Here is a 14,624-nt window from a genome sequence, read left to right as displayed (position 1 = left end):
TTGTCAACCAAAACGATAACCCAAGTGATGTATAACAGTGATTATCACACCCTTATCACATGATTATCACACCCAAATCACATGATGACACCAAAATTTTAACTTATCAACCAAAACGTTAACCCAAGTAATGTATAATGGTGATTATCACGCCCCTATCACACTCATATCACATGATTATCATACCCTTATCATATGATTACACCAAAATTTTAACTTATTAACTAAAACGATAACCCAAGTGATGTATAATGGTGATTATCACACCCCTATCACATGATTATCAAACCTATATCACATGATTATCACACCTATATCACATGATTATCACACCTAGTATAATCCTAACCTATTTCGTAATCGTTTTACTAGATAATGATAATAATGAGTGTTTAAAAAATAATGATCGTGTTTAAAAGATTTGATGATATCATTTCCATTATTACCCTTTTAATTTTAAATTTTTTTGAATCTTTTTAAATTTAAATCTTAATTTTAAAAATCTTTTAATTTTATTTTTTATCACAATATGAGGTTATTGGGTTGTTCTTGCGTTCTCGTAAATCACAGGGGTTCTCGTTTGAACCCTTCCCTATATATATATATACCTTTTATATTAAAATTAAAAGGGTTATCGTAATTTGTAATTAATTATTTAGCCTCACAAATTATTTGCATATTAAATAATTAATTTACACACTTTATCAAATCAATCAATTAGGCCCTTACCACATTTCATAAATACAATGCATACAAACCATCATTTGACGGGTTTTGGAATTGAAAGGGTGTTTAGGATTGCTTATTTGAAACAAGTTATGTTTTTATTTTTTATTTTTACAAAAGCATTATTTACTTATTACAAGTCAGAAATGTTTAACTTTTTCAAAAACTTCTTATTACCGGTTTGGCACCGGTATAAGTTGTTTATCCAAACACTTAAAAGTGATTATTACCGGTGTCACACCAGAATAAGTCAATAAGTTGTTTTTATAAGCAATCCCAAACACTTCCTTAATTTCATTTCAAAAATTCAATATTTGATTTTGTGAGAAAAATTTGAATCTGAAATTTTATGATTTCACACAGACATTAGGAAATTTCATTGGGTAGTTGACATTTCGCGAGATTTAATAGCATTTGTTTGTAATGATGTTTTAAATTGTGTAAAAAATATTTGTTTTTAATAATCAATTAATAAAAAGATAATTTAATTATATTTATGATTAGTTATAATTTGTTTTTTAATAAATTATTTAGAAAATATCACTAATTGTTGAAGAGTTATAGTATTGAAAAGAACCCAAAAAGTTGGAGGAAAGAAGGGAAAGTATGAAAAAGAAGAAGGGAATAAAAATAAAATAAAATAAAATAAAATAAAATAAAATAAAATAAAATAAAATAAAATAAATTCTTCTGGAAGAAAAGAAAAAATTCTTATGCAAAATTTTGAATTTTTACAAATTTTTTTTTAATTGCGTAAGATCCAGATAAAATGAGAATTCGATTGTAAAAGTGGCTAAAAAGTGAAATTGATTGAGAATATTGGTAATTTTGACCGTTCCTGTTATAGGGGCGTCGAAATAAGCCTGAAAAAAAATAACACATCAGTACTGAATAAAGTTTAGATTAAACGGTTCAGGTTAAATCAACATCACAAAATTGTCATAGTGAAGTAATAGCAGTATTAATTTTTTTTTTTTGATTAACCTGGATATCTAACCCGCTATGCGAACCGACTAATCCCAGGACGACCATCTGTTTTGCAGATAGCCCGAAGTCACCGCATTTAAACCTCCATGGCCACAAGGGGATTTTTATTCCTCATTGAATTTGAACCTGAAACCTCCTAGTACTTTTAACTTTTTAGTACCTCCTGTTTTGCAGTATTAAATTTTTTGAAACAAAACATCAAGCTGCTTATGGTTCTAAAATTCACATGTTACCATGACATGGATTCCTAGACGAAACCCTGATTTCCCAATCAAATGTCATAAATACATGTAATAAATTTTCAAATAACAACCACGACATCTAGCTGGACCAGACTAGACCGTATGTCGTTAACAAGTCCAATTTTTTCAAACTGTTTTAACGAGACTATTGATGAGAGTAGAAAACGTTCTAACGTAATGTTACACGGATGTTTGTGTAAGCAGGATGTCTGCGGCATACCATGATGATTGTGAAAGTAGAACATCAGAGGCCGACAATGTACCCGTCTTATCAAAGTCGAGCCTTTCAAACTCTTCCATGATCGGCGTCATGTCTTCTTGGCTGATCTTTCCCATCTCTTTTAGCTTGTAAAGGATGAATTCAGCAGCCCTGTAGGATCATCGTGTTTACATACAATCAATACACACACACACACACACACATATATATACACACGAAAGAAAAGATGGTTGTTCTTAAGGGATAGTGATTGTTAGGATATGTGGTTTGTCGACATATATATAAGTTTTTATGGTATGTGTCTATCCGATAATTCTCTGGCGCGCTTCTTTAATCGAAGGCCAGATGAGTAGACGGTGCCCCCAAATAATGGATGCAAAAGAGTGCGTCGAGTCTCTATGTGGTGTTAGACCCTGACTGTAATATCATATCAGGATATGTGAAGCCCACAATAATGAAAGTTACAACATAAGGTCCCATATGACATATAGGACCCACTAGGCCACTAGTGGACCTCGAGACCCCTTGTATAACCACAGAACTAGAGATGGCCAAATGGGCCTGGCCCGGCCCGTAACCGACGGAGGACCGGGACCGGAGAGGGACCGGGACCGACCGGGACCGGTAGGGACCGGTTGAGGGACCACCGGTTATGATCCGGTTAGGGTTTTTGACATTTTTTGGGACCGGGACCGGTTAAGACCGGGACCGGTTATGTAACCGGTTATAGGCCCAGCCCGGCCCGGTCAACGAAAGTCAACGAAACGTATATATATATATATAATAAACCGTATTTTTATTGTGTATTTTTAAACATATTTACAACAAAACGTATTTATAAACGTATATATATATATATATATATATATATTACAAAACGTCTTTTATAAACGTATATATATATATAACAAAACGTATTTATAAACGTATATATATATATATATATATAACAAAATGTATTTATAATAAAACATATTCAAAATATCATATTACAAACATATTAATAACATATTAAAAATTTATTAATAACCAAAAATTTAAAAAAAATCATTTTTTTTTTTTGAATAGGCCCGGTCGGGACCGGTTATGGGACCGGGACCGGGACCGGTTGGGACAACCGGTTACTAATAACCTTGACCGGTTACAAGGAAAATCACCGAGACCGGGACCGGTTACTGCCGGTTTTTGTCGCGATTAGGCCCGGTAGGGACCGGTTAAGGCCCGGCCCGGGACCGAATTTTGGCCACCTCTACACAAAACCACTAGATGCACAAGACCAAGCTTTTTCGGGCTTGGGTCCAGGCCTTCCAAGCCCATTTATAGTAAGCAAAAAAAACCAGGGTTTTGGATTTGAAAAAGTGGACTTTTCCAGCTCGGTTTGTTAAGGTCTGGCTTTTTCGGGCAGCGCCTAGGCCCGGGACTGTCCCTAAAAGTTCGGCCTGATAGGGCTTTAGCGCCTGGCCGAGGTCGGGATTCGGGTTGACTAGGCCCGTCTTTTTCATGACCTGTTTCGTACTTGGGTTTTCTTGTGCATCTCTGATAACCACTATTAATGGTTATATATGCCTCGAAAACTATAGTCCATGAAATGTGCGAACATTGAAAGTTTACTTACACTACAACACCATCATCATCAAGATCAGCTGCCTCCAAGTCTGCAGGTGTTGTCTTTCTTTTAAGAGCCCATTTCACTAACGACCTTTGTCTTCTTTGAGTATGTAGCACAGCAAAAGTAAAAAGCAACTGAGCTAAGTAAATGGTACCCGACAATATCCAAAATAGCGCGAAAACACGCCCACCTCTTGTCGAGAAGCATTTATCGATGTAACCCAAACTTGTAATCGTTGCAACCACACAATAGAAAGCGTGAATGAAGTCCAAATCCTCGACAGAAAGCAAAACGACCGTTCCAGCAGCCATAAGGACGACAAGCAAGACCACTAGTAATATACACTTGTTTCTCACTTGGTTGGTTTTCATTCGTTTTAGCGTTTCTGCAGTACCGATCGTTTGATTCATGTGTAATGCTTTTGCCAACAGTAGTTCTTGTTTTTCGACTAAATAGTCTGCAGCTTTACTCAGCACTAGCCCGATAAGAAGCATACCCAAGAAGACGAAAAGACAGGCAAGTAGTATTGTAAGAGTACTACCAGGAAAAAGGTCTCCATACCCCACGGAAGTCATCGTGACAACGGTGAAATAAAGAGCATCGAGAACTGGGTTGGTTTTCTTTCCATCGATCTGGTGTCTAACGAGATAAAAGCAAAGCGTACCTGCACCCAAGTAAATGGACAAGATGATGGCTACTTTCTTGTAACTTGGGTGGAGATAATCGAAAACAGACCGAGGTCGTGGAAGGGAGGCGGAGGTTTGAGATTCTGAAGGGAACGAATTTGACATAGGGGCACTCTTAATGCGTCGGAATCGCCTTCTCTTGAGGGAAGATATTTGATCTTTTAGAAGTGATTGCTTTGGTGGTTCTGTTGGTGAAGCTTGGTTTCCATTAGATGCCATGGTGGCTTGGTGTGTACAACTTTTCTAGATCCCCGAGAAACAATTCAAAGCTTCAATATCCAACTTGAACATAAGTACACCGTGATTGAGTTCCCTGCAGATTAATATCAGCCATGATTTCAATGATGATTGATGGAATTTTTGGCGTACACTGTGAGAATACGTTTAATCCTCAAATTTACTCTTCAAAAAAAACCGTTACGAAAAGAGAGGGCGCTTCCAACATATGTAATCATACAAAGGAGAAATGGTCCATGTCACGCAGATATTTCTACGTCATATTTTCTTTTGGTCGAAAAGAAAACATCATATTTTCTTAATTTTGGAAAAGCTTGTAACATATCGGTTGGAATAAAACACAAAGCATCTCCAACGGTATGCTGTAATTTTTCTAAAATAGATTATCAAAAATTAAAATCTTTAAAAAAATTTATATTGAACTCCAACAAGTACTCTTACAAACTCTAAATTTTTCAATTTTCTCCATTTTAAAAATCTTTTGGAGATTGTGTTAAATGCCAAAAAGAAGTTGGGATCTCGTTTCTGAAGGTAAGTTAACCGAAATAGCAATTACAGTTGAAACGTAACCAAGTACCGATGCAGATACAGGAAAGTGAATCAAAAGTGTAGAATGTATGGATCAAACGGTACAAGCAAGGCAATTAAGCAAAAGAGCAAGCACGAAGACAGTTACTAAAATCACTTTATTAGGCTCGAAATTCTATGAATCAGTTGATTTCTATTAAATTTCAAACTTAAATTACACATTTTCTCGTTCAACTGCGAATGAAAGCTGATTGCTTAGTACGATCGATCGGATCATCAGAAACTAAAATCAAACACTCGAACTACAGATCTGAACAGTAATTAACATAAAACGCAAGCGCTAGTATAATACTTCATCAACCACATCAAATCGATCTGAGCAATAAGAAGACTACACTCACCTCTGTAAATCGTAAGGTCGTCGTTCTGGAATTCGTTAAAACAGCAGTTATCCATGATTGCTATTTGCAGTCAGTTGTAATTTGTACTCCAACTGGAAATTCCATTACACTGTGCTTCGAAAATGGCAGGAAGTTGCCGGAACCGTTGTTTTATTGGAAAAACAACCGACAAGCTCTGGTCTACTGGATCTCAACCATCCGATTTCCGTTGTGATGTCGGTGGAAAGCACGATTTTCCGAGATCTCGTCGGCAGGACGATTAATGTTTCCACATTCGGCAATATTATAATCAAATTATTGCAATCAGTTTCCCAGTGGTAGTTGAATAATTGGAGTGCAAAGATCAAGAACACTAATAAATGCATATAGTGGTTTATGATCGTACAAAGCAATTCTGCATATTCAAATATGCTAAATTTTGTAATTTATGATAAAATGTCATTATCAAATGATTAAGTATTTAAATTATTTTTTTGGACAAATTACATGAAAAAATAAAATTATTTGATTTCTATTTTGAGTAACACTTTCAAAACTTTCATTTTGGTGCATAAGATGTAAAGTTTTAAACATTTAAGTACCTGAGTAACCGGTTGAAGACTAATTTTAGATTAAAAAAAACTAATTTTAGATTAAAAAAGACTAATTTTAGATTAAAGAGAATCCATGTCACTAACCACACCAGCAAATAATACTGAGTTAGATACCACATCACTCGTCACATCAGCATGATAAGCGGTTAGTGTTTCAACCAGTTACCTGAGTATTTAAATATTTAAAATTTTACATCTTAGGTACCAAAATGGAAGTTCTGAAAGTACGTTATTCAAAATAAGAATCAAGTTAAAATACGTTATTTTTCATGTAATTTGACCTTATTTTTTTTGAGTGAAAGAACCTTTAAACTTTCTCGTTTTTAATGATTAAGTGTCTGAACTATTTTTTTGAATGAAAAAATCATTAAACTTTCTCATTTTGAATGATTAGGTTCCTGAAGATTTTTTTTTCCAATAAATTAAACCATCAAACTTTTAAAAAATTAGTTACGTTCAACCTTTTAAACCAAAAAAAGCCACTTGTAACTGATTTTTGATTCTCCTCTTTTGATAGATAACAAATAGATCAAAAAGATGGAGATCAATGGCAGAGACCAAAAACATGTCAGGCGATTTGAACAACGGACAACGTTGGAGCAACTAGGAGTGGTGAGGGAGAGCGATACTGCTTGCGTTCGGCGCAACTGCAAATGGTTAAGTTTGTTGATGTTTGGTATGTGTAAGTGAACGGAATTTCTCAAGTTTGTGGGTGATAACCATAACTGTGATGCATATGACTACTTAGGTCTGTAAACGAACCTTGTTTAGAGGATCTATTGGTGGATAATGTGTAAATTTTTTGTTGTTTAAATAGGATATGTTGTATATGAAACATCCTATATATAGAGAGAAAGGGGGAGAGAGGAAGGAAGAATCATGCGAGAAGTTACACATTTTGCAAGAAGACGAAAAGTTTCAATATCATATATGATTATACTTTTTTGGATGTGTTTAATCATATAAAATTAAACGTCTATGTGTTGTCAATGCAACACGCTTTTAATCATATGTAACTAAGCTTCTGTATCATGCGTGTAATATACATATATGATATTGAAAATTCTCGGCTTCTCGCAAAATGTTTAGATTATCGCTTGAACCCACCCTTATATACACACACACACATACACACACACACACACACACATATATATATATATATATTGTTTATGTGATGAACATAAATTTTATGGAAGCTGTGAAATACATGAGCTGTGAATTTGTATATTCAAGTCATGTAATTTTATTTGACAAAGTTTGTGGTAAATTTTTACAAGTAACGATGAGTATCTTTGGAACCGGGGTGTAATACTTGTATTTCATGGCATATATGGAATATGTAAGTTTTATGCAAAAATATGAGATGATGTGTTACAAAGTTGGTATCGAAAATCGTAAATCCATTCAGACAAATATCAGTAACAAAACCAAACAATCTTATTTATTAAGTGTTTTAAGTTTAACATAATCTCTTATGAAGCATAAATAAACATGTATTGACAAAATCAGAAGTCATAAAAATGAATGAATCTACCAAAACATATTTTGTTTACGGAGCTTAATCAAATTACATAAACGGCTGAATGGGAACATGGTTTCATATCGAGCTGCATCAGTGTTGCAGATTATACCAAGACTATTGTTACGACGTCATTACTTCGTGTAACGTCAACCTACCAGTGCCATTGACATCAAGTCTTCGAAACTCTTTCATGATATCTGCCATATCGACTTCTGATTGGCTGGGGATTCCCTCCTCTATTGGACTCTGAGACTGAGGACTGTGGAATCATCAAAAGTTGACAATTAACATAAGAAATTTGGACGATAGTTTGAGAGGCAAAGTAGACATATAAGACCCCCTTAATGGATCTCAATACCCTATTAGGTGTTGTTTACCAAACGCTCACATTACCTTACCGGATGAATATGGTAAAAACCAATAATCTTACCCGGTAAGAGGGAGACAAGGACCGAGAGTCTTACCCGATAAATGAGGTCAACGACTACTCTTACCATGGTAAGTGCTTACTCTGTAAATTGTTGCATACAGTGCCTTTTTGGTGAATTAAAGTCTTACACGATAAGTAAATGGTAGTGTTAAATTTTACCGGTAAGCGCTTATTGGATAAGTGTTTGGTAAACGGCCCTTATAATATGATAATACTAGTGGTTAACAACTAACTATATTACATGGTTACTTGTTCTTACCATGCTGCCATTTCAACATCATGATCAACTTCATTATCAGACAACTGTACTGGTTCAGCACGTAGTATTCCAGCATCATAATCATAATCATAATCAATCTTCACTGGTGGAGAATCCTCAGGTTCTTGAGGTGTTATGTTTTTCTTCACTTCTCTTGATCGTAGTTTTATTTGGGTGTACACCTTGGTAAAAGTAAAGAGCACATAACCTTTATACACAGTACCAAGTAACATCAAGACTAGTGCAAAGACCCTTCCGCGTTTTGTTGAGAAGCATTTTTCGGTACCTGCACTTGTGATTGTTATACTGATACAATACAAGGCATGAATAAAGTCCAAATCCTCGATGAAAACCAAGACAGCCATCCCAACAGACATATGGATCAGAAACAAGACCACTATTATTATGCACTTCTTAATCTCTTTCTTGGGTTCCTTTGCAGTAGCAGTTGTGTCATCCTTACCTGATCTAATTCTACGCTTTTGATCTTCTCGTTGCTTGTCTAAAACTTCTAAAGCCATACTTAGCACCAGCCCGATAACAAACAAACCCAGGAGGGAGAAGAGAGAGGCAAAGATTAGTGCAAGAGGGTGATCGTCAGGAGAAAGGTCTTCATACCCAACAGAAGTCATTATAACAAACGAGAAATAAACAGTATCGAGGATGCTGTTTGTTTTCTTTCCAGAAATGTGGCATCTGACGACATAAAAGATCACCGCACTCGAAACCAAGTAGATAACAAAGGAGATGATTATCTTCCGTATATCATCTAGGTTCTCGGGCTCCAGTATATGATCTTTGATAGAAGGCTTTCGTGGAGGTGTGGTTGATGAATCTTGGTTTCTACCTTTAGAATGTTCTTTGCCAAGTAGTTCTGTGTCAACGTTTTTGAGTCCGGGTTAGAAACAATTCAAAGCAAACTTCAATATATAAATGGAATAAAATAAACCACTTGAGAATGATCAAATTACCTACAAGATCATATGTGATTTTACACTAAAGGCAAAACAAATGTGCTGGCGACCCTACGAGTGCGTGGCAAGGTCGCATGAGATACATGTGATTTTGTACGTGACGCTAGTGTAAAATTACATATGATTCATCCATTTACTTATTTTCTCAAATATGTATCATTCTCGTATGAACCCGTCTCTCTCTATACACATGCGCGCGCACACACACACACACACACACACACATATATATATATATATATATATCTAGGGATTTGGTTCAAGTGAGAAGAGAAGTTAAGATGAGAAACGTAAGAAGTGATCTCCACCATTGGATGCACATTAGGATGAGATGTACCGGATCAATCAATGTATATATCAAGTGCGATTTGTGAGTGAATTTGAAATTAAAGATGATCAAAAGTCCAGATCCCTTTTTACGCTTCTCACCTTAACTCTCGTTCTTACACACACACACACACACACACACACACACACACATATATATATATATATATATATATATATATATATATCTTGATGATTACTTGGTACCTGCTGGATTAATGTTCACCGGAAGCCGGAGATTGGATATCAGAGAGATGAGAGAGGAGAGAGGAGTTTTTTTAAAAATATTTAAAATGCCCTTTAATTATAATTTTAACTCAAACTACCATAGTTATTAATTTCTTAATTTATCCGTTGATTTGTGGTTGAGATAGGATCTCACAGTTACCACAAACTAATCAGTTTTCTTTTGAATAGACCTCTCTCTCTCTCTCTATATATATATATATATATAGAGAGAGAGAGAGAGAGAGAGAGAGATGAACGATCAAATGCAAACCGTGCAAACCACCCTCGTCCGTCGATTTCATTATTTAATCTTATGAAATTTTTTCATGTAATTGTTTAATCTTGAGAAATTATTTTATATAATAATTTTTTTGGATGAAGTTGTTTCATATATGGTTATGAAATTGTTTCATATAATACTTAATGAAAATTTTAATGAAACTGTTTCATGTATTTCTCTAAAATTAAATAATGAAGATGATAATATCCATGATTAACACCCTCCACAATAAAAATGATTAATCAACCTATCAAAATTACAAAAAAATGAAGAAAATAAAAAATTATGATTGGTTGAATGAGGTTTGTACAAATAACGTGGTTTGCAAAGTAAACCTCCTCCCCCCCTCTCTCTCTCTCTATATATATATATATATATATATATATATATAGGTTGATTATTATACAACCATTGACATTTGTGCAATCAATACAACCCAATCTCAATCGTCCATTTCATTTGATGAATATGTGATTTTATAGAGGTTTTGATTATTTCCTAATATAAAGTATTAATCATAATTAATGAACCGTATTCATCTTCCATAAATATTTAAATCATAATAAATGAACTCTAATCATTTCCATAAATATTTCAATTTATTAGGTTGCATTGGTTGTACAAATGCGATAGGTTGTATTTGAAATAAACCCTATATATATAGATAAATATATAGCGGAGAGAACATTTACAAACTTTCTCATTTATACAAACTTTACAAACTTAAATCAGTCAATCAGAATTTTCCATTTTTTCAATTTATTTTTATTTTAAGGGCTAATTCGTCATTTTGATGTTTAACGGTTAATTATGGTAATTAACAATTCCCTAGTGTTTTGGGATTTTCATTAATGTAACCGTTTATTTATAGATTTTTTTAATCATTCTTATCCTATTTAATTATTTTCAATATTTCAACAATGAAAAAGGAAACATGAAACCATTATTTCAACAATGAAACATGAAACCAATGTTTCATCATTTCAACAACAAAACATGAATGAAATTGAATTTTGTTCTGGTTTCATTATTTCATTATGTATTTTTCATGGATTGGTGAAGATTAATTAAGAGAGATACTGTGTAAACCGTTTCCTTGTTTAGAGGATCTATTGGTGGATAATGGAGATTAATAAGGAGAGATAATGTATAATTTTTTTATTGTTTAAATAAGATATGTTGTATTTAAAACGTCCTATATATACAGAGGAAGGAAGAATCATGCGAGAAGTTATACATTTTGCAAGAAGACGAAAAATTTCAATATCATAAATGATTATACTTATTTGGATGTGCCTGGTCATATAAGATTAAACGTCTATGTGTTGTCTACGCAACACGTTTTTAATCATATATAATTAAGCTTCTGTATCATACGTGTGATCATATATGTTATTGAAACTTCTCGGCTTCTCGCAAAATATTTAGCTTTTCGTTTGAACCTGCCCCTACACACACACACACACACATATATATATATAGAGAGAGATTCTAATACAAAATATGCAATTGTTATAGACTATACAAAGGATAAAATCGAAACCTTATATATGAGGATACAATCGAAATATTTATGGAATATGATCATGGTTCATTCTTTATGATTGAGATATTTATGAAAAATGATAAAGTTCATTTCATTAATTATGATCATTGTTTTAGATTAGAAAACACTCAAGATATTCATGAAAACAAATATTCATTAGACTAGATGTCCGGTTAAAATTGATTACATGATCTGTAACGCCGATATATATCACAAAAATCACAGTCATTATGAATAATCAAACGAAACAAAATGTTATTTAAGACGTATATAATATCACGTCTCATCAACATACCCGGATGGTTCTTGATGAATATTCTAACTTCTTTGATCGTCGTTTCTGTGTCATCTCCGCGGGACCTTTTATTCTCTTTTAGCTTATGAAGTACATATTCTTCAAGTCTGTGGAATCACTAAACTAGATACAATTAACATAAAAGAAAATTAAGCATTAAGAAGCATAGTTAATTCCTAATTAAGACAAGCGAGATCATTAGAGCATCTCCAAGTTTGCTCCAACAGTTATGTTAAACTTTTCACTAAAATAAGGAAAACTATGAGAGAACGTAGAAATCTCCAAATTTGCCAAGAAAATATAGCATACCTGTTAGAGATACTTTTATGAAATTAAGACATCCTGCATGGCATATTGGCATGTACCTATTAGTGGTATGGTTAGTGGTTGCTAATTGTACTTTACCTTATAAAGCCATCATCATCAAGATCACTGGGCTGCAAGTCTTGAAATCCAGATTTGGTTTTCATTTTTAAGAACAACCATTTGCTTCTCTGAGTCCATGCCTCCGAGAAAGTATAGAGCACACAACTTAAAGTAATCATTCCATATAATATCCAGATTAGTGCAATGATGCGTCTCGCTTTCGTTGAGAAGCATTTATTGGTACTTAACACGGTTGTAATCGTTGAAGAGACACAGTATAAGGCGCGAAAAAGGTCCATATTCCCGATGAATGCCAAGAGAGGCGTCCCAACAAATATATGGACCGCAACCATGGCTGCTAACACTTTCCACCTTTTTTTCATTGCGCTTGGATACTGCACTGTTTCATGTTTTTTCACAGAATCAAGTAACTCTTTTTTTTCCAGTTGCGTGACTAAGAAGAGGTCCGCACCTAGACTCATCAGTGCCCCAAAAAGAACTATACCCATGATCGTGAAGAAAATGGCGAGTAGTATTGCGAGATCGCTACGAGGAGTAAGGTCTTTATATCCACTAGAAGTCATTAAGACAATGGTGAAATAATAAGCATCAAGGACGCTGTTTGTTTTCTTTCCATAGAATTGGTGTATGACGAAATAAAAGGATACCATGGCAACAACCATGTAGATAAGACAAGTGATGGCAACCATATACAAGTCGAAAACATCATCGGTTTTGGTTTTCGAATCAGAAGGTTTCAGTGGTCTGGTTGATGAAGCGTCGACGTTTCCATCGTTGGATGTCATGACCAGCTCACCACTCGTTAAGAGCCCTAATCAATTGATCAAAACTTCAGTATCGAAATTAGAGTACCTCTTTGTACTTAGATCATCTCCAATAGCTTCTCTAAAATAGAAGAAATAAAGATTTTTATTCTTTATTTTGCTCAAACAGATTTAGAGGCTGTTCGGTTCGTTTTCAGTTAAGATCTGTATGGTTATAGTTGTCTGTATATTAACAGATAAGTTATCGTTCGGTTGTTGTGCTGAATAAACAGTCTGAATGTCAGAAATAACCATTTTACCCCTAGTCTTTATTGGTCATCTTAACCCTCGGTTTACCTTTAAATCTTTGAATTAAATCACTAATAACAACATCAAACCCATTAGGAGAAATCATCCTTTTTGTTTCTCTTCTTCCCCATTGATTTTAGAATTTAAAAGAGCAGAAACACCAAACTCATGAATGAAATTAGTAGTCAAAATACAAATCTATGAACCCTAAATTAACAAACCCAAATCTATGAACCCTAATTTAAAAAAAAACACCACAAATGATCAAGAACCACAAATCACAAATCAATTTCATCAACCAGAAAAAAAGTTTAGATTGAATAAAAACCCATTTGTTTGAAGAAGAAAATAGTACATGTAGAACCCTAAAACGAAATGAGAACAACTATCGATCAAGGCACAAACAAGAAAAAAAACCAGTTGTTGAAGATGAGTAGATCAAAGAGGGAGCAGTCGTTGATCTTGGATGCAACCCATTTGTTTAAAACAATAAACATATTGGTTGATCTAACAAGAGGAAGCAGATTGATGGAGGGAGGACTAAACAAATCTTTGTGTAGTGCCATTTTTATTTAGATTGAGGAAGCAAGCAGGTCTGGAGAAAAAAGAGATGGAAATGAGAAAGGGGGGTGGGATGGAGAGGAAGGGAGGACTGAAGGAAAGAAAGGGTAAAAGGGTAATAAATGGGCTGAGTCTATATGACTCAACTTTTACAGCTGACCGAAAAAGTCATGTTTTTAGCCATTAAGCCATTTTCGAACAACTTTATATAGCTTACCGAATAAGCCATAATCTCTGTGGAGTCCATTAAGCTCTTACCAAACAGCCCCTTAGAGATCCATTCACAACTACACATGTTGAATCTATATATACATGGTAATTCATATTATGATTACTTACTAAACCTAAATCAGTCGATATGGTTTCTATTTCAAACACCAAACTCAAACATGATAATTCATACTATTAATACGAGACATGAGTACTCTTTTATGTTTCAAACATTAAACCTAGACATCGTAATTCACTCTCCCATTATTCATGCTTGGATCTCATAGTTCTACAAATGATCAGATTCTCAAATGATTAACC

The 14,624-nt window shown here is 34.2% G+C and overlaps 2 protein-coding genes across 2 annotated transcripts in view; both read right to left on the bottom strand.

Moving 5' to 3' along the window:
* Positions 1-1,961: 1,961 nt before the first annotated feature.
* Positions 1,962-5,965, bottom strand: LOC112514447 (two-pore potassium channel 1-like). The gene is made up of 3 exons (XM_025120928.1): positions 5,637-5,965; positions 3,791-4,783; positions 1,962-2,325 (listed from the first exon to the last, which is right to left on the bottom strand). The coding sequence occupies exons 2-3, from the start codon at positions 4,687-4,689 to the stop codon at positions 2,136-2,138; spliced, it is 1,089 nt and encodes a 362-aa protein (XP_024976696.1). The 5' UTR covers positions 4,690-4,783; positions 5,637-5,965; the 3' UTR covers positions 1,962-2,135.
* A 1,689-nt stretch (positions 5,966-7,654) lies between these two features.
* The window catches only part of LOC112514779 (two-pore potassium channel 5-like), an 8,552-nt gene continuing 1,582 nt past the window's right edge, over positions 7,655-14,624 (bottom strand). The window contains exons 2-5 of the mRNA XM_025121381.1: positions 12,499-13,291; positions 12,094-12,200; positions 8,444-9,317; positions 7,655-8,013 (exon numbers count right to left, since the gene is read on the bottom strand). Coding sequence (XP_024977149.1) covers positions 7,875-8,013; positions 8,444-9,317; positions 12,094-12,200; positions 12,499-13,265 — 1,887 coding nt within the window. The 5' untranslated portion in view covers positions 13,266-13,291 and the 3' untranslated portion in view covers positions 7,655-7,874. The remainder of the gene's footprint in view (positions 8,014-8,443; positions 9,318-12,093; positions 12,201-12,498; positions 13,292-14,624) is intronic.

This window comes from Cynara cardunculus (assembly GCF_001531365.2).
Source record: "Cynara cardunculus var. scolymus isolate 2C chromosome LG 6, CcrdV1, whole genome shotgun sequence".
Taxonomy (NCBI): domain Eukaryota; kingdom Viridiplantae; phylum Streptophyta; class Magnoliopsida; order Asterales; family Asteraceae; genus Cynara; species Cynara cardunculus.
Note: the sequence above shows the minus strand (reverse complement) of the source record. Positions and strands in the feature narration are given on the sequence as shown.